The sequence below is a fragment of the Pleurodeles waltl genome, chromosome 7 (assembly GCF_031143425.1).
Source record: "Pleurodeles waltl isolate 20211129_DDA chromosome 7, aPleWal1.hap1.20221129, whole genome shotgun sequence".
Lineage (NCBI taxonomy): Eukaryota > Metazoa > Chordata > Amphibia > Caudata > Salamandridae > Pleurodeles > Pleurodeles waltl.
In genome coordinates, this window is record NC_090446.1 from 448,776,125 (window position 1) to 448,797,733 (window position 21,609).

Here is a 21,609-nt window from a genome sequence, read left to right on the forward strand (position 1 = left end):
ATTGCCTCAGTAGCACCCATACTTAAGCTGGTATAGGGGGTGGTGCACTATGCCCCTGAAGACCTCTCTTTGTGAGCATTGCTTAATTTGTAAAAGAATAACAGCTGAGGACCAAGCTGTTTTTTTAAGAAGACAGTTGATGGTGATGTTAAATGCAATACCTACTTTCTTTTTATTCCCCTATTCTACACTTCCTGTCTTTTTATCTCAGTCTCACAGATAATTTTTCACCTTTCACCCTGGTCACAGTTTGCCAGTCTTTCAAGTTCTCATTCTTGCTCCATTTTCTTCCTTTCACTCTCTTGATCTGGGTCGAAGTCTGACGATCAAATGGAGGTCCCAGTCCGCACCTGCCCTACCTGTAACCATAGGCTCTAATTAAGCACGGTTTGTAAATATGCACTGCTGGAAAAACGTTTCCTGTCGTTTGAGCTCTTCTGCTATCCACATGTGCTTTACAAAGCTCATAGTAGACCTTCACCTTATTCCCCATCTGTCTCGACTCTCTGACTTGTTTCAGAGGATTTCCTAGTCTGTCACATTTCTGTAATGGACCAATTTAACTGCTGACTCAAGCCTCCGTGATGTTGAGCAATATGCAAACACTGCCTGTACAGGTCATTGAACAGCTGGCTGCATCCTGTAATTTATGAGGATTTTCTTTCAAGCTTCATACTACTCAGGATGATCAAATAGTGCCCCTCCTGAGTGTAATGCAACACTAGTGCAAGTAGTCAAACATATTGGGAAGCAAAATTTGCAAGCACGAGCCACCTGATAATACTTCTCTTGCAAAAACATACTCAAAAACACCAATCAAATCACCACACAGAAGAGAAGTTAATCTCATATGTAATTTCATAGTAGTATTCAAAAAGAAGAAATACAAAACACTGACCATCTGTACACCGAAGCTGGTCCAGTACGTAGATCACTAGTTTCTATCATAGGCAGTAGGCGACTCTACTGCCATCAAGGGAAGAACCCCTATTGATACACATCACTATGTAGTCAACACAATTTCACTCTTGACTTTACCACCCATTCATAAATGGTCAACAACTCCAGAGGGACACATCTAACCTCCAATGCACCCATTCCCGATTTCTCTTTAATGTATTAACATGTCTGCAGTGTCTTAACTGGGTCAGCTCTCTTAACCATCCGCTAACAATATGTACTTTTACACAAGTTAACATCATATCACTCTCTAGAGCTTTGTCCTACTCCTCTCCTTGTCCAGATATTCACCTCTAAGTCCCCCATGCCTATCATCACACTGATAACCAGATTAGAAGCCGCATCATCCTTGGCCACCCACAATCAGCTTGCAGTTGTTTAATCTTATATATCTTCTATTCTCGTTGCCACTGTTCAGACGGCACAGAAAGAGATCCAGGTGAAGTTCAGTCAGAGGTTTATTACCAGCACAGCCAGGGGAGGCAGACTCCTTCGCCAACAAGATATGAAAATGTCTCTCCTCTTCTTCCCCATCAGTCATATGCTTCTCCATACTGCCAAATCTACATGCTGTGGAGCTGCTGCTACTCTGACTAATGCAAACACCCATGATTCAGACAGCTGAGGGTAGAGTAGATGTTGAAGAGATCGAATTATGTAGTCAACCAAGGGATCCTTTGTTTGAGGCAGTGGCGGTTGGTGGGATATTTAAATGGAGGAACTCAAAAGGAAAAACATTAAATATATATATAAATTCACTTACCTTTCACTACTGGCAGCACATCCCAGATATTCAGCAGCACGTCCTTGATGTTGTGTTGCTGACTCCGGACTCAAGTCCGAGTGCGAGGTCCGACAGCTACCTCCTCTGCCCCATCCAATCGCTGCTCTCATGCTGTTGAACAGCACAAGTGAAGCGCCTGGGTTGGCTGTAGTGGGCTGCCTCAGGGCTTTTAAAAGCACTAGAGACCCGTGCTTGCTCTCCAACACAGCTGTTACTTTGAATTGCGCATGCCGGTTTGGCCGTAGCAAGGTAGCCGGCCAAACCTACGTGCACACTTCAAACTGAAGTGGCCACTCCTCACTGCTGCTAACCAGCAGCAGCGACGCACCGGCCCTGCCCTCACACTCTGTCTGCTGGCAGAGATAAAAAAAAAATGGCAATAAAATCATTTTATTGCCATTTTATTTTTCACACTTTCCGTGCAGCACTGTGGGGGCAGCGCTCCTTCGTTCCTACGGGAGAACGGCCACTTGTTTGAGGGATCAAGATGATCTAACCTGTGTTGAGCCAAAATGAAATACTGTTTGTAGAATGCACTCTGTCTGCGAGGTGGAGGAGATGCGGGACTCTCCTATGACGAAATGTTCACCCTTTCCATCGCTGACCATGCACAGACACATGCTAGATGTCACTTGGATGATGACTCTGAATAAATGAATAAAAGCACAGCTTTGCATGTTAAACTGCTTCAAGACACTATGGCCTGGAGGAGCTAGTGCACAGTTAAATGAATAGGGTTAAGTGGTTAGTCTAAATTCTGAAGCAAGGGTGTTCCGCTGCCAAGTTCCATGGGCTGCAAACTGTCAGCTCTTTAGCTGCAACGGGTTTGAGAGATTTTTTCAGGGATTGTTTGATTGAGTACATGTACAAGGAACACTGTACTATATTCTGTTAAAGAGTTCTGAGATTCAAGGTTATATTTTTAAATGATTACAGGCAGGGCTTTAAATGGGAAAAAATAAGTGCAGGTACTCATTAACATATACTAGTAGTGTGGTGGGTGGGGCTAGGGGAGGGGCTAAGAGCAAGACATGAGGATACTTTGACTTATATACCAGTTGCAGCACATGCCAAGGGCCATGAGAAATGTGTTTGAATAAACAAAACAAGTTAACTTGTTAAACAAAATGTAAGTGAAACACAATGCTATTTATCTTACTGCCATACTGTTATTTGCTGTTGTTTTGTACAATACTATATATTCTTGAACGTGCACACACAGAAAGAATCAAGCAAACACCACACCCAAAGCATTCCACGCAGTCCTCCTTAAAGTGTTCCGATTCTCTTCCTCTTTCATTCGCTTTTCTCTCACACAAAGACACACATACAAGCAGGCAAACACGCATACATAAGCAAACCCTCGTTCAAGAGACTCAGGTGGGATCAAAACCATTTTAAACTTTCATCCCATGGCTTTCTTAGTTGTCACTGTCAGCGGGGCTGCCTCAATTCCTGTGTTTACCCAAAAGCACACAAGTGTGTAAATGTGATTGACAGCACAGGGCCTGAATGGACCCTGTTCCGTCAAACACAGCGTGATCGTGAATATCCAGACATTAGGCACATAATCCCCGCTGAATAGCTCAGCGGGGGGCAGTTTAGGGAGACAGAAGCACCTTCCCTGTCAGAGGCCGTTTCAACTCTGAGAGCCTAGTGCTCACCAGCACTAACAGCTAATGAGCCTACCGTTCATGAGTACCGGTACTCTCCTTGGCAGCTGAGAAGTGCCGGTACTCAGAGTGAAAAAAATAAGAAGTGCCGGTACTCAGTACCTGTGAGTACCGGCCCATTTAAAGCACTGATTACAGGTGTTTAAATGGCTTAGTCTCTATGTGTGAGAAGAATTTAAAATAAGACCATTTTAAGTCATAAGCACCTTTAGACAAAAGCACTGTCCTGCGCTACATAGAGACAGGATATTTTACATTTTGGCTAATCCGTGGAAGTCTGAAGTTGTAGTAGAGTAAGGAGAAGATGGCGGTGTATGCTTTTAGTGGACAGCTCTCTTGGGAGTGAAAGAGTAAATACCAAACAGAATTTGGTAAGATCTACTGCAAATTGACTGGATAATAGTGTTGAGCTTTGTTTCGAGTGGATGGTGGCTCCCAGGATTTTGAGCTTAGCAATGGGGTGATTTATTGACCTGGGATGAGTTGATTAATTTGTTGTGCTGGAAGTTGGTTAACAGTGTGGCACAGAAGACATTTTATTTGGGTTTAGACCCATTATGTTTCATTCTGATCTCTGCCATGGATAATTAGGTATAATAAAGAAAAGGTTTTCTAAGGCCTGGTACTGGTTTTCCATTTGGTAATGCTAAGATGGAGTTGGGTGTTGTCACAATAGTAATGGAAGACAAGACTGTCCTCTGTGTTGTTCAAAAGGTGGGGTGGAAGGAGCTGTAAATGCTATTTGCAATCTTTATGGGAATCAACAGTAGACTTGAAGGTAAGTCAGACTGGACATATGTCACAGTAAAAGCTATTCAAATTAACTGGAGATGGCGGTACAAACCCGAGAGCTGAGGGGATTCTACCAGACACTGGGCGTTGGACTTCCTAGGTAACAACCAATCAGTAAATCCATTTTTTGTGATAGCATGTCACAACCTGAGGAAGCATCCTCGCTAAGCCCGTGGCAAAGAGTAACAGATACACTATGAACAAACCCTCACTCAAAATATATAATATTTTCAACCTTCACAAATTAAACATCTGGCACATTAGCCTTATGCATTGGACTGTGAATCCTCTTTCCAACATTACTTTGCTAGGATTTGGTGGAAATACATAACTACTTTGTCTGTCTACAGCATACTTGTATTTTCAAGCTTGTATATCAGTCTGGCAACAAAGAAGTGTAGTGAAATGTCAGGAAAAAATGTGTGTGTCTACCTGGACTTCCTTTTCAGTATGTCTGCGCCTTAAAAACCTGTAGGAGCTGTGGTAGATAAGTCATTAAAGATGGGGTAAAAGGAATTTGCAACAATCAACTGTAGGGAAGATGCAGATCAAGAAGGAAAGAAATAAAAGAAAGGCATATAAAGAAGTCGGAGGTTGGGTGCATGCTAAGAAAGGCTAATGGAGCGGGTTACTATTTTTGCAAATGTTTTTTCCTGGTTGTACCTGTACGGGATGTTGCACCACCCATTAAGGGCCGGCGGTCTGGCTTGGCGGCGCTCCGTCCGTGAACTGCTCCGGGCCTTCTCCACTTGGGTAGGGACGGTGGTTGAATAAGGACACAGAAATAACTGTGGAGAAAAAAAAACAGCATTATTCGGTTACTTGTAAAGGTGAAAACAATAAGAATTCTTTTTCTAAACCCATTCCATATGCTCCAGACTATTTTACGAGTTTCTCTTTTTATATGTGCAATGCTTGCAGCGGTGCATGAAAGCTCAGCAGACTCACCTTATATGGAAAGGAAGAACTGCACTGTGACAACACATACTCGCATACGTGCGTTCTTTCAGATTCTTTATTCAGTACTTCTGACACATATTGTTTTGCTTTTGGCCTGTGCTATGAATCAGTGCAGATGGTGAATTTGTGTCCCTGGTTATACAGCTGAAAAATGTGTAACTTTATGTTCACTTGTAACATGATTGCCACTTGTACGTCAATACGTTCTTGTACAAAGTCCATTTTAAAGGTGAAACAGGTTTAAGGGACAGATCACATTTTGCACCATTTTAACAATGCAAACTAAATGTATAAATGAAGTCTTCGTGGCAAGTTTAAGAAGTATCTTCTCTCATGCAATGGCTTTATGGACATTGTTTCAATGGAAGAATTGAATTGCGACTCGTTTTTTGTTCTCTGATTGCGTTACTTCTTGTCATGTGCAGTCCCTTCAGTTGCCCTCTGCATAAACTCTGACTTCTGCGTTAAATTAAAGCCATCGGGAGTCCAAGTTTGGGAGCCATTTGACTGACATATTCAAGCAATAAGGTATCTGCAAAAAGGTAACATTTATAGTGATTTCAATGCAAGTCCATTTTGCACGACTCCCTGTGACCCTGTGTGATGTGTACTTGAAAAGTCTGCACATTCTGTCATCTGAGGACAGAACCATTCATTTGAATGCATTGCTAGAAGATTGAGGGAAATAACAATGAATTTGTAGAGAGCCTCTTTTAAGGGCATAAGTAGTACATGATGGGGGACAAGTTATTGTTAGTTCACTAAACTATAATTGGTGATTTTCAGTGTTTTTTTAAGTTAGTGTAAGAAAATGCCTCTTTTTACATGATCACCCCAAATGTTTGGACTGATTATGCTGCTTTTTTACTCTGAAGGTGCACTGGGCCCTACTAGCCACAGCTCAGTGCCAGTGCTCTGATCCTGAAAAGGTCTACCTCCAATTGGTTCATCGACAATTGGCATGTTAACTTACTTTTAAGTCCCATCATATTGTAGCAGGGGGTACCCAGGGCCTGTAAATTAAAGTGTCTTTCATGGACCACTGCACTTACTGTTCCACAATGAGTGAGACAAAGTGACATAAGACTCCCAGGCCCCCTACTGCTGGCTGTCAGAGCAGTATTAAGCTGCTAACTCAAATTCACCATTAAATGTAATGGCAAAGACCCAACTTTCTTTTTTAATATTTATAAGTCATCCCTAAGGCAAGCCTACTGAGCCCTAAAGGCAGAGTGCATCATATTAGAACTCTATATGACTTGACAGTAAAAACCCTGATCTGTTGTTTTTATCGTGGTAGGGCTAGTAGATTCATTGGAGATTACAGAGTTTCCCACTCACAAAGCAGTTGTGGTAACTTCTGAATGGGGCTACTAAAACTGATACTTAAAAGGTTGTTGCATTAAAACTGACTTGATGGTCAAGTCGAATGAATTTAATGTAAAATACGCATAAGGTAAATTTAGTACCCAATTGCCCAAAGTTTTCCATTGTCCGATTACTGCTGCTTGCCACATAACAGTCTTCTACAGCAGTGGTTCCCAACCTGTGGGCCGGGGACCCCTGGGGGTCCGCAAAGCCTCATCAGGGGGTTCGCGGCTGCTTAAAAAATGTAATAATATTAGGTCCCAGCTATCAGTATTGACTCAGTTGGGGTCCCCCGGTTCCAATAATGATTCAGTGGGGGTCCCCGGGCTCCAGTATTGATAAAATGGGGGTCCACTGAAGTGAAAAGGTTGGGAACCACTGTTCTACAGTCTTGGGGTGGAGGGAATGCAAACAACTCTCCGGAAGGAACACAAAGTGCCTGCTATTAAAAGAGCTGTGATTTGACCCTGGCAGGAAGGCTAAACAGGCTGTGAGCCCAAAAGGTAGGCTTCAAAGTGGAAGTTGCCTTTAAAGCGCAAATGGTGGCTACACACAAGAAGAGCTGCTCTTTAATTCTTGCAGTCAGGTTTACATCAGGGACAGAGGGGGATTTGCAAAATTGCTTTTTTCGGTGGGTGTGTAGCAGTCAGGTAGCCACCATTCTGCGGTGGGCTAGGGTTCGCCACACACCAGAAGAAAGGTTCTGCCATCTGGGGAGTGGACAGAATAGTGCATTCTGGGCTAGCTGGATGCCACACTTCACAGGTAGTCACCACTAAGTGGAAGGGGACCTGGTTGCACATTGGCTAGTAGTCACCACATTCCCAGACGGCACAACCTGGGTATAAAAGTGGCACTCCTAGCACCGAGACCTCAGATCACATTTGTACTGAAATGTGGGTTGAAGAAGGACTGCCCTACTCTTCAAAAAGAGCCTGCACCAAGACTGAACTGCACCTGCTGCTCCCTGCTCTAGCAAAGAGAGGAGTGTTCCTGTGGTGCCCTGCCCGAGGAAACGTTGTCCCAGAGCCTCAGACAGAAAAAGTGACTGCAAGAGTCAATTGGCTGACTTCCTGTAATAGCTGCAGGGCACAAAAGCCTTGTTGATTTGGTAACCAAGAATGTCTGACTTCCGCTGACCACCAACATTCAGCCTGGGATGCCAAGTTACAACCATTAATGGATGCACCCAGGTCTGCTGGTCCCAGGAGAGTCATTGGAATGCAGTGTAGTTGCCCTAGTTGGGAGTTATCACCAGTTAAAGGGAATCACTGTTTTTGTTTAAATCAGGGACCAGCAAACCAGTGGCAATCGTTTTTTGGCTGGACTTCAAGCAGACTTCGAGGGACATTGAACCCTGTGTCCAAAAGCAGTCTGACCATGAATCGAGCAGCAGCCCCAGGACCACCCCCAGATCAGCTTCTTCAGCATCCTGTATCCCTTGCATAAGGGCCACAACACTGATGTCTGTGGTGTTAACCCACTGAACATGAAACTGGACTGGTGACTGTTTTGACTGCTAAGTACCTGTCCAGCAAAGCCGCTTTCACCCTTGTGACTCGCTCCTTGCGGGAGTTGGTCACCCAAAGTTCGCCAGAGTGGTAGTTTACAACTTTATAGAAATTTTCCAAAATTTCGATAGTGAACCACTAACGCAGTGTTTGCAATGCTTCTTTGCAATTCAAGTGAAGAGCAGTGATTTATTATGTGTCAAATAATTTATATATCCAGAACCTTCTGTTGGATTTTGTTCATTTTAGTGTCTAAAAGTTGATAAAAATAATACCCATTTTTATAAATTGGTTTTGGTTTCTCTTTGTGTTGAGGTTTCTTTCTTATTTAACTGTTTGGCTCTTCTAAATGCTTTGCAATTGTCCCACTGACACAGTCTGTCTGTTCAAGATGACTGCTACCCAGTTTTGAGCTAAGGTTTTGGAAATGAGCCCCCTGACAGGAGCCAAGATGAGTTTGTGAGTTTATTACATGGTGCAGTCGTATGACCACGTCATATAATAAACCACTTTCCTCACAGTCAACACCCAACTATAACGCCACTTTATACATTGATTTTTTTAGTGAATTTCTGAGAATTTTTTAATATAAGTTAAGGTCTTAGCACCTAATCTAACTATAATGTCATGTTGCCCTCTTTATTGCAGTGAAATATATAGATAAAAACAAAATATTACTATTTTAAAATTAATTAGGGAGCTGTTACGTGACTGAGAAGATGACAGGCTGAGTAAACAGATGAAGAAAGGGGGTTGTGTATTTATGCAGAGACATCTCTATGTAACTATTTGTAGCACCATAAAAAATGTATTATGCCTTGAATTGCTAAAAATCCATACATCTGCTCACGTTTTTGACCCACTGGTTTCATACCTGCATTAAGATCTCAAAACCCATTTACTTCTATTTCAACAAAATGGTGTTTAGGAGTGTTTCAGTTTAGTCTTGAACACTATTTTCAGTGCACTAATTGTTCATTAGAACTCTGTGGTGATGCTGTTTTTGACTGCTACGGAGTTAACTGACAGTCTTCTGATGGTGTTGAAAGTAAGTTTCCCTCTGCACATCCAAATCATTTACTGAACATAAGAGGAAGGTATTTGCGAAGTCACAGAAAAGGTGTCCTTATTTTATCTTCCTAGAGCACCATGCATAATTTCTATAAAAAAAGAATTGTAGTGTCCTGTAGTATCCTCTGAAGGCTATGCCTTCAGTTATACAGCTTTGATTCCATTAAGATAGAGCTGTAAATACACATGCTATGTATAGACTGAAAAGCAGTCCACCCAAACGCAGGGGCTTAGCCTGAGGATGTTGCAGAAGATTGGAAAAGTGTACTTAGGACAGCCTGGTGAACATTCATTTGCTGATGGGATAAGCTACCCACACAGTAATGTTTGGTAAATGTGTGAGGAGTAGACCATGCAGCTGCTTTCCAGATGTCCAGATGTCCGCTAAAAGAATGATACCTGGAAAAACCATTGAGGCCCCTTTCTTAAGAGTGGAGTGGCGTCTGATAGGGATAGGCAGGGGTCTTTTGGCATTGGCATAACAGGTCTGTATGCACCTAATCAGCCAACATGCAACACCTGCCTTAAGAAGAGCATGCCCCTTGTGTGGTTTGGAGAAAGACACAAAGCTCTTGTGTCTTAAGGAAGGACTTTGTAATGTCAACGTACTACGAGCGCTCTTTCAACATCCAAAATCTAAAAAGCGTGTTCCTCTAAGGATTAAGGATGTGGGAAGAAGACTGGGAGTTCTATTATTTGGTTGGGATGAAAGCTAGAGACTCCCTTAGGCAGGAATTTGGGGTTGGTTCTTAGGGCTACCCTACCCTACCCTGATGCACCTGGAAGAAAGGTTCTTCAATGTATGATCGTGTATTCACTGACTCACCATTAGGAAATTATAGCTACAAGGAAAGACACCTTCCAGAAAAGGACCTGCAATGAAGAGTGAAGCGGCTTGAAAGGTGGGCCCAATTTTCTAGTGAGTACTATGTGGATGTTCCACACAGGAGTGGGAGGTGTCTGTGGTAGGATGGCCAGTTTGAGGCCTTCCATGAAAGCCTCAATGACCAGGATTCTTAAAAGTGAAGTGTGTTGTTTGTTTCATAGGCATGCAGCCACAACAGCTAAATGAAGTCTAATAGAAGTAAAGGTAAGGTCCAACCTCTGTAGGTGGCGAAGATAACAGACAATGCCCTACACATAGGCTGTGAGAGGGGGAATATGTCTAGGGAGACAGTAATGTAAGAACCGTTTCTACTTGGCTGCATAGCAGGCTCTAGCTGTGGGCCTGAATGCTTCCTTGTGAATTATTATGCTTTCTGCTGAAAGGTTAAGGTAGCCAAATTCTAAGACCTTGAAGCAAAATCGCAAGATTGAGTTGCTGGGGGTTGGGATGACTGAGAGTACCTTAGTTTTGAGAGAGAGGGTCTGGCCTATTGGGGAGCTTCACTGCACTGCTAGGCACAGCTGTAACAGACATGTGTTACCTTGTGTGAAGAATTATGGCAATGCAGGATGCCATCATGCCAAGTAGGAGCCCCAATGGTCCTTACAGTTACCTGGTGATGTGGACAAAAAACGGGCAGCAGCATATGGAACGTTTGCACCCTTGCTGTGCTGGGATAAGCTTTCTCTACTCGTGATTCGAGAATAGTCCATGGAAGGGTTGTACCTGGAGGGGTTAGAGGTGGGATCTGGTCAAATCGATCGTAAAGCCTAGGCTGTGAAGGAGCTGTTTTGTGCTAGACACTGTGTGGCGCTCTTTATCAGCCTATCGTCTAGGTAAAGAAAGACGTGGATGCCACTCCTTCTGCAGTGAATAGCTACCATGGCCAGACACTTGGTGAACATGAAATCGCCTTGCTGTAAAAGAGGGATGACGTCAGTGTCACCATATGAAAATGCTCTGATAGGATGTACTAGTTGAGGGGCAGGAGGTCGAGGATGGGTCTGAGGAAGCTGTCTTTTTGGGGAATTAGAAACTAGGTGCAAAGGTGTTACAGCAGAACTGGCTCTATGGCTGCCTTGGAAAGTTTTGTGTGCATCTCCTTTTGGAGTAGCTGCTGATGTTCTGGGGTAGTCTGTGTGTGTGGGGGTGTTTGCGTGAGTTGTAAGGAACATGCCTCCTGTATAATGTCTAGAACCCACTGGTCAGATGTGATTCCTGCCCAGTGGGGCAGAAACCCTTGCAACCTTCTCATGACAGATGGGGGGGGGGGGGGGGGTTGGGCGGTGTTATGTGGGTGTGTGTGTATGTGTGTGTAGGTTCTTATTGGTGGGCAAGACTGCGGCTATTTTGGAGGGACAGCCCCATGGGCTGTACCTCTTCCCCCACCCCTGCCAATATTCCCCATGTAGCCTCCCCCGTAGTAGCCCTGAGAGGGTGTCTGCTGCTGTTGTTTTGGGAAGGTTGTGGAAGTCTCAACGTTGGGCATTTTGTATGAGCCGTGATACTGGAAGCTGTGAAAGGAACTGCAGGCAGCTGGAGTTTAGAGGGTGCACATGGCTTTAGCCATATCATGTCCTTAATTTTCTCTAGCATCTCATCGACTTGGGGGCCGAGGAGATGCTCACAATTGAAGGGAACATTAATGAGGTGCTGTTGTACCTCTGGCTTAAAATCAGAAATGCACAGCCATGCATGGTGGTAGAGAATGATACTAGTGTTTACGCCCTGAGCAGATGTCGAGGCATCTAAAGCACAACAGATGTTAGTGTTGAAAATGATTTTTCCTTCTGGCACCATCTCCTGCCCCTGTTTTCTAGATTTGTTTGGGAGATGTTGATTGAGGTCCTCCATCTGATCCCTTGGGGCCACATGGTAAAAGGAACCTTCCTATTACTCTCCCGGTCCAGAAGGGGCGCATCTCCTATAACCTGGGAGTTGGCACACTTTCTGGCTGTGTGCATGACTAAGGAATCAGGGGTAGCTGGCCTTTGATGTATGGCGGGTAGGAGGAAAAGGCCTTGTACTTTTTATTCACTTGAGGTGTGACAACACGCACCTTCACAGGCTCCTTAAAGATGTCCCCAGTGGGCTTAAGCATGCCATTGAGCACCAGGAGGGAGTGGGGGGGGGGGGACGGGGGGGGGACAGCTCTGTGGAGATGAGGGTTTCCATTAGGAAGTCTTCTTCCTTGGACTGGAAAGGCATTTCCACCTTGTGGAAGGTGACCTCCCTGCCCAAGATCTCATGGTACCAGGTGATATAATCCAGGGGTGAGGGCTTTGTGGGGTATAAATAAGGGTCAGTGTCAGCTGGGGGGTTCTGTGGCAGTCATCCCAGAGATCGGAGACCAGGATTATATGGTGGGTCATAAGGTGATCTTGGGCTGTCCTGTCTTTCTGAAAGTGAGGAACCCTGTGAGGAATGTCGAGGGTGCACATTTAACAGAGGAGAGGCAGGGACGGGGGAGTTGGAGAAGGGTGGGAAGCAATAGGAGGCAGTAGAGAGGTGCCTCTATTGTGACACAGAGGCTTCTTTGACTTTGGCTCCACAGGAAGGTTGAAAGCCTCTTCGAAATTCAGTTTCCTCTTGTGAGGAACAGAGTCTTTGGATTCCTGAAGAGGCTTGGCCAGGATCAGGCCGGCACCAGGCTGGATATGGATGAGTTTTTGCCTGGCATTGAGGTATTCTTGGAGCCACTGGAGAATCAGCTGGCCGAGATCCTCAGACGCAGCAAAGAAGGCAGCTGTGGACGATGGTCTGGAGGGAGCTGAGGTGGGGTGACGGCTTAAGAGTGCCAAGGGGTGCTTCGGGGAGTGGCTTTCGAATCAGAAGATTTTGCATCCAAGTGCCTCAACTCAGAGTGTTTGGGCTCAGTGTATTTTGGGTCACAGTGTCTCAACTCGGACAGAGTTCAAGCGGACTTCTTCCGGACTGGCGTGGAGACAGTGGTTGATGTCAATGTGTGAGGTTTCGAGGAGGATTTGGTGCCAAATGTGAGGAGGATGTCCGATTTGCCCCTGACTTTTGGTGCCAATCATGGTCATGAGGCAGAGGCAGACTAGAGGCCTCTGATAAAGCATGAGACCTCAAAGCTGGTGGCTCTTTGGAGTAAGCAGTATGTGGGAGACCTTCTGTGGCAAATGCTGAGCCAGCGTGGGCCTTTCTGCTTAAGCATAACCTTCGGAGTCAGTGTTTTCCAGCAAGAACAACTCCTCTATCTTGACGTCAGAAACATCTGGCAGCTGTATATCTTGTTCTGCGAAGAGGGCAGGAGTATCCTCCTGATGATGAACCATGGAAGCCAAAGCGATGCACCACGCCCATCGATTTAGAAGCATCTTATTGTTCTGAAATGCAAGGCATGCCGCACATGAATCCTTTCACTGATTGGGGGATAAGCAGAGGTTGCAAATTTGGACAGGACTGTCCTCATTTTGTGTGGCAAGTTGGACAGCAACAGAACAGTGTCCTTTTCGTCATGTAGACATTGTTGTCGAAGTGATGGTGGTCTGAGGGGCTAAGACTATGATAAAAGTAATTGACTGCGGAACGGAGCTGAAGGAATAAGTGGTGGTGGGGACCGACAAATAGGCAGGATTGTTGAATCAACTGTCGAGAAACAGATCTGAATGCCCTGCACGAACACCACATGGCGTCAAACCGGAGCTCACAATGACACGCCCAATCCCGACGCCGGAGAAAAAACAATCTAACAATGGAGTCAATGCCCAGGAGCATTACCAGAGATAGGGGGAGTCACTATAACTAGTGACTCAAAAAGACATCTTTTAACAAAAACAAACTGCAAATGTCTTAGCCCAACATTAGATGGCAGGAGTACACACAGCATATGTATCTACAACTACACATGCCACGAACATAAGCTCTATACCTGAAAGCTTCAGGGTGATCCATCATGAGGGGGTTGAGAAAAACACTTTTTTCTCCACTCAATTTCCATAGGAATAATTAGACAATACAGAGAAAAACGGCTGAATAGAATTACACCATATTGGGCAGAAAGTTAGATATGTATCCAGAAAGTGTGCGTTTTCTAATTCAGTGTAATGGTGACCAGCCATTTTGGAGAAATAAAGGTACAAAATTCATAGATATGTGTTGCAGCTGACCTCCTGCAGACGTAAAAATGGCAAAAAAATCATTCTGATTGGCCAAGCCTGTGGGAGTCCAGTGGGACAGCACAATGTGATTGGCAGCTGTAACATGAAGAAAAAAATAGCTGCTGCCATTTTTGGAATCAGTTCCCGAGTTCTGAAAAACAAAAAAAGGAACATGAGGGGAACAGAATAGGGATACCCTTACCCCCCTAATCCTTGTGGATGGAGGACACTCAGGGACCTCCTACAACCAAAAAAAAAAACATTTTGCTGGGTTTGTTACAGCCCGGCTGGAACCTGCACTGCCATCCTGTGTGTTCATGCAAGCTGCAGAATCACAAAAAAATAAAGATAAAAAAAGACAATGTCAAGTGTGGGTCTATGGCTGGTTGGCCACTCATGGGTGGGATGGGTGGTTGGGGAGAGGGGGGTACAGTTTGGGCACAGGGGGCTTGACTTTAGGCCAGATCTGCGACCAGTGGCCAACCCCAAAGCATGCATGGCCATGGTAGGGGGATGGCTGATGCCGGGGGTTGGGTGTAGGTCCTGACCGCCAAGCCAGGTCCTGAGGCCAACGTCCTGGTGTGTTCAGTCAGACCCCCCAGGCAAACTCCAGCCACAGAAGGCCTAAGGCCATGCGCAGCAGTGGGGATGGCTGCAAATGTATCATAATACAATATTACTTTACGCTAAAAAAAATACAAATCCACTGGAAAAAAAAAAACTAAGGAGGAAGGTAATAGATTTAAACTCATGTTAAAAACACATTTCAAATTCAATGAAAAAGCACTATTGTTTAAAAACCTCTGTTGTACTGCTTAAGGCCTCACATATTAACTACATCACCGAAGATATTTGAAATCTATGGAGGTGCATGTTTACTTATGTCAGTTACATATAATATTTATATGTATATACACACACACACTGTACATAGACATACGTAAATTTATATACACACTTTACCGAGGTGTGCATATACATTTATCATTTGATAGTGAATCCCGCTTAGCCACCTTTAGTAGCTCTCCCACCTCCCTCCCCCCAAACAATTTGCTCCAAGCTTGTGGAAACAGCAGGATCAACGGTAGACGTTCTCTCTTACCCTTATTGGACAAGGCAAAGAGGCAACTGGCGCGGTAGGGGGTATTTTATTCCCCATCCTTAAGCCCAAAGCATACAATTCCCTTGCACTGACCAAGGCAATTGGTATCTTGGAAACCAACCCACCCGATATGCAGGCATCAACAAAGATTAAAAAGTAATTACGATGCTTTATAGAGGAATTGACACTCTCGATAAATGCCTTTCATTGCAGCAAATATTTCGAGCTGTATCCTGGTGTTTGTAAAAGCTTGAACAGATGTAAAAAAAAAAAAAAACAACTTTGAATACACGTTCACATGCCACCGTTCTCACACACAGGCATGCCATCCTTGACTGACAAACAAAATCACAGACACGATCACACATGCACAAATAGCATGAGACACTCATTAGAAAAGGCGCCTCGATGTCCAGGAGGCAATACCCATGATGACAATTCCTTCTCCCACCTGGGAACTGATGACAATGCCGGGAAAGGTTAAGACACCTCTAATGGGGACTCGGGAGACGAAACAGGCACAAGCAGACCGTGACGACCGAAAGGTGGCACCAAGAAACCCAGGCTGGGCGATAAAGGTGATCATGACTCTTCAGGGGTACTGGGTATACTTAACCTGGAAGACATATACCATCCCCACTCGGTGGAATGGGTCCTGGCTGCGAAGGTGGCTCAGTATGTGGCTAGCCGCATTACGAAACCAATGGACGAGGACATATGGGGGCTTCTGAGGGCCAAATGCCCTAGGCACGCTTTGGTCAGTAAGGTGGTATATAACCCCGAAACTGAGTCCAAAATGTGTGTTTGTAGCAAAATTTATCAAGGACCATCAGAAGGATATAGATCACTCCGGGGGAGTCTGTCAGGATAAGGTCCTGGACGTCCTGGGGCCACTTACTAGGATTCTAGATATGGCAGAGAATGCCTTAGAATACGATCACTTGTTTGACCATACTATGCTATCAGGTTGCGCTCAACAGGCCCTGTGTTTCTTGAGCAACACCAATGGTGCAATATCGATGGAACACAGATGCTCCTTAGTCATCAAGACTGAACCCAGACAAGGTGAACTTGCCACAACAGAAGTAGGTCCAGTGGCAAATATGGGTTTCTTTGGAGAACCCTTTAACAAGGAGCTATCACGCTTTGCTTTGTGAACACCTTTTTATTTCTGGACAGAGCGCAACAATCAATTAAAAAAGGTCTTCAACCAACAAAATTTTGGAGGGTCCGTAAGAGCTCATCTGACCGCAGTCTCGACTCCAAACCCCACAAGCAGACAGGGCGCCCCATCCAATGGCAAGACCGGAAAATATTTGGAGGGTTCGACCCCTCCCGAGGTCATGGCAGAGGACGTGGCAATAAAGAAGCCTTCTAAGGAGCCAGTAATGAACCAGGTGGCACCACCAGTAAACAATACCTCTTCTTCCCTACTCGGGGTGGGAGGCAGGTTACAATAGTTCAGTCAAAATAGGGCATCCATAACAGGGGACACATGGGTGTTCCAAACTGTGAAGGACTTCCATATAGAGTTTTAATGTACCTATCATGAACACTCTCGGCCTCGCCCCCTGATTTTCTCCCAGGAAGGGTCACGAGTAGTAGATCTGAAGGTATCGGAACTCTTAGCAAAGTTGTCCGCCATCCCAGGGGCTTCTTGAGCAATATTTTCCTGGTGGAAAAGAAGGACAAGGGTTACAGGCCAGTATAAAATCTTAAGGATTTCAACCAGGGTGGTCTATTGCCACTTCAAAAGGGAGGAGATCCATCTTCTTAGGGATATCCTCCTGCACAACGACTGGCTGGTAAGGCTCGATCTGAAGTAAGCATACCTATCCATTCTGATCTTTTTGCCTCACTGACGCTTTCTACAATTCAAGTGGGGTGGACAGGTTTTTGAGTTCAATTACCTTCCATTCAGCCTATCCTCATCGGCTTGGTGCTTCACCAAGGTGCTGTGGCCTGTCATGGAATGGCTATGCGCTCGGGCGGTCAGATTAATAGTGTAACTGGACAACATTCTCCTAATGCTTTAGGACATATCCACTCTGCTCATCCTACTCCAGATCACCAAAGCTCTCCTGAAGGATCTGGGATCCATTATAAACACTTAAAAGTCAGATTTTAATCCCACTCAACGAATGCTCTTCTTGGGATTCGAACTTGACATAGTACAACAATCCCTATGACTGCGGTAGAAAAAGATGCGCTAATTCATCAGGAGTTGCGGAAAACGCTAGAGAAGGACAATACCGCTCTCCATCATCTGGCCAGGATCGTAGGTCTCCTACCCTCATCTATTCAGGCAATATTCCTGTCCCTCTGCACTACAGAGCTTGAAGGCACAACAGCTCAGGAGGTGCTTAACATATACCCAGGAGATCTCTCTCTCTCTCAGAAGCGGTGACAGAACTTTGCTGGTGGCACAATCACATGCAGCATAGAACGGCAGGACTATCATTGGATCAGTTCCAGACCTGGTGATATAATCTGACATCAGCCATCCGGGATAGGGCACACTCTGTTGGGATATTACTACAGGAGTACAATGGTCAGAACAATTAGAGGCTCTCCACATAATTTGGATGGAGCTCATAGCAGGGTCCTTCGCGGTGCGGAGTCTAGCAGCCAACAAAGTGTTCTGCTCCATCCCCCTCAAGATGGACATCTCCCCAGTACAGTATCTCAACCGTCTGGGGGGTACACAGTTCAAGGTACTGGCGGATCTGGCCAGAGAATTCTGGAATTACTGCCTACAACAGAATCTGTCGGTGACAGCGGAATATCTTCCAGGGAAGTTCAACCAAACCAAAAGTGGACCCCTTTGCACCAAGGCTCAACCATCAACTTCCAGGCTTCTTTAGCTGGCGCCTAGACCTTGTAGCGGAAGCATTCGATGCCTTCCTTCAAGATTGGAGTCAGATCTGGGGGTATGCGTTTCTCCCCTTCTCCATGATTACCAGACTAACTAAATTGCAACCTTAGTATCCAGTTCTTCTGGCACTTTCCATGGATTCTCCAATCCCACTTCCCCAGACTCCTCATCTGCTGACGGATCCTCATGGCAACTCACACCAACTGGTTCAAGACAAAACACTCTGAATGATGGCTTGGAGGATTACAGGGGATCTTGGCAAGTCCCACTGAGGCGAGAATTATCCTTCCCAGCAGTTTCTTCTTAACACCCTGACTATATCCTATAAAGTCTACGACATCTGGATAAGTATGAATATGCATGTTAACAATTATAATGTAATGTCATTCTGAAACATCATATACAGCAATTTTATTACATAATATTGTTGTTTTCTCATGGATACATGTGGGTTTAACTGATACGAACTATGAATGATGTAGGTTATCTGAGAACTTCTCTTCCGCTTTCTGATTGTGTTTTCTTAGGATCAGATCAGAAAGCTAGATTTCTGAAAGGACACTTGGATCAGACTGATCGCTTGAAGAAAGAGGAAGTGCTGTTCCAGGTTGTCAGATTTATAGTACTGCCTCTATGGTGGTTGCGTTGTGTTCTGTTTTGTTGCAAAGACTCTTGGGATTTGTAGTCTTTGAAGTGGATTACTACTGTTAAGTCTGCTGAATTAAAAAAAAGGAAAGAGTAAAGCATAATCCTCGCCTCTGTGTCCTTAATAGAACTGAAACTTTCCATCACGATAGCTAGGAAATGTTACATTCAGTGTCCCTCCAGCTACCTAGTCATACAATATTACAAACATTTACGTTCAAATAAACAGTCTTTTTCCCATTTCATTACCACCTTTTACAAGTGATGGCAAGTATGAGTTAAGGTTAAAGTAGTGCTGCAGGGTGAGTGATTAGGTGAAAGTAGTATCTTAAACTGTGAATTTCAGGACTTGCTATCGCTGATTTCCACCATCTTAGTTCAAAATCAGCCAGAGTTTTCTCATTGATATCTATGTATCGTTTGACATGTTACTTAATGTGATCTATTAACTGTTCAGTTGGTCTGAGGTGTGATGTATTGAGAGAAGAAACATCTTTGTGATTAATTTATGTTAATGGTGACTATTCATTTAGAAAATTAATGCACAACCTTAATAGTTAACAGCTGCCTACTTACACTAAATGCAAAACGGTGTTTAATATCCAGGCAACAGTGAAAATAATTAAATCAAATGAGAAAACTTTTCTCCTAAAGAAAACTCTTTACATTTTTAGTAAGTCAACCTATATCATTCTACTTAAATACATGCTGGGTTGTGTTCCCTCAAACCATTGCATGTTCCTATTTTTAAAAACAAAGTGCTTATTTTGAAGACTACCACAACATTCTTAGTCAGTCAAAACATTTAGTAACTTCCTTTTCATGAGAATGCTGATATGAGTATGTTTCTCTGGTTCAGTGTTCACAGTATCATTTTTTCAATAACTGGCCGATATAAATAGCACATGTAATACTCTGAACTGTGGTATCATTATTTAGTTGGTCAATACTAGATTCTCATTTAAATCTAGCATTAACTTTAGAAGTATGTGCTTCCATTCTATGGCTGTGTACAATCACCAATTTGTTTGCAACTACCTGCATTCAAACTCAGCTTCGGTTCATCCTTCTCTTGTTTCCTTTTTAATGTTTATTTTTTTATGCATCCCACTGTCAATTTCTTGTTCTCTTTTCTAACTCAGCTGTTTTTCTTCAGATGATGAAGAACTTCCCTATTCTCAGTCTCTCATGTTTCCCTTATACTCTTGGGGCTCCCCTTGTGTACTTGTGGGAAGAACACATGGCCTAGAAAGCCCTCAAAACTACTTTTGCTGCATTAGATAGGGCTTGGTTTAAGATGTATTTTCCCCCTTTATCACTGGTCTAACCGGTTATCAGCAAACTATCCTCTAGATGAGGATGCGGGATGCTCCCGACCACTGAGCATCCTTCAAACCACGGACATCGATCCAGCCACACTTAAGTTAAATTTTTATAATGTATTATTCTTTATGTGCGCTTTCATTGACATTTTATTCTGGCGCTCTGATAAATAATTGGATATGTTATTGAATATTGTTACAGCCACAGTATGCACACCATGTGAGGGAAACCTAGGCCTCGGGCTAAAGCAGCCATTTAAGGTGCACAAGTAAGACAATCTCCTTTTTGAGTTTAAGAAAGAAGGTTTTATTTCAGTTTTTTCAACATGGTTGGCCTCTACAATGTCAACTTCAATTAACTTCTCCCAGTGAAACACAAAGTCGGATTGGGGCCAAAAACTGTCCTGGGCACCCCAAAAAGAGTGGCTCACATTTGGGGATCACAACCTTTTGGGAATCTTTTCTTTGTTAGTGTCAGAGGGATACTTTTGGGAGAACTTCATGTTAAATAAAGCCTTGCAGAGCTTGTAGAGTCAGTAAAATGGGTCAGGACTGAAAACTCTAGTATTACACTGCACCTCAGCCACTGGCATCCTAGCACTCATCCTGAGGTCCATGATTCTCCCTTTCCCCATAGCTCTGCTTCATATCCCTGAGGTCCGCCTTGGCCTTCAGGCCCAGAGATTCCTGCTCATTCATGGGTGGACATAGCACTGTGTGGAAGAAATGGCCCTGGGGCATGGACAAAATGCAGAAGAGCTAGACTTTCACCAATGATGTTTGAGAATGAGAGTGCACACAAATTGTTTTTTAGGAGCGATTGGTCGACTTTTCTGAATGCAGGGCTGCTCATTTACAGGGTTCCATAGTTTTGGCTTCACCTCATGCCTCTTCATTCCACCACTCTATATTTCCTATATTATTATCTCACTCTTGCAGTTCCTTTTCATATATCATTTATCCCTTTGTCACTGCTTACTTATTATCTTCTTCCTTCTCTCCTCTTATTCTACAATTTTCTCACTTACTCTGTTCAAAATCTCATATTGAAAAACAAGTCTTAGCCCCCAAAACTTAGTGCTGGTGCCAACCATTGGCAAAGAAATGCACAAATTCAGCAAAGCATGTTGGAAATGTGATAAAAGGATGTGATGTGTTTGGTGCGGAAGAATAAAGTAAGTTGCGGACATTGGTGTGATAGAGTACAAAAGCAGAGCACTACAGTAACAGGGAATAAAAAGAGGAATGGTGCATACACTTTGAGTTGTTATAAAGTGCTTTCCACCACATTTTCTGGCATCTTATAGCACTGTAACGGTTGTCATTTACTCAATGCTCCATTTGTTGATCTCAGAAAGAATGACTGAGCACAGCCTGTCCAGAATGAAACCTATATGACATACAGAAACATCCGAGCAGATAGCACATTACTCACGCTTACGTCACAACCATAAAACTAGAGGCCTTAGCTATTGTCGCTTTCAATTTCACTCGTGAGAAAGGGCTTTATTTTGCATTGTGTTCAAGAAAGGAGTA

General features: G+C 44.0%; 1 protein-coding gene across 1 annotated transcript in view; it reads right to left on the minus strand.

Moving 5' to 3' along the window:
* CLN3 (CLN3 lysosomal/endosomal transmembrane protein, battenin) overlaps window positions 1–21,609 on the minus strand; it is a 352,558-nt gene that overhangs the window by 143,871 nt on the left and 187,078 nt on the right. The window contains exon 9 of the mRNA XM_069243995.1: window positions 4,873–4,997. Coding sequence (XP_069100096.1) covers window positions 4,873–4,997 — 125 coding nt within the window. The remainder of the gene's footprint in view (window positions 1–4,872; window positions 4,998–21,609) is intronic.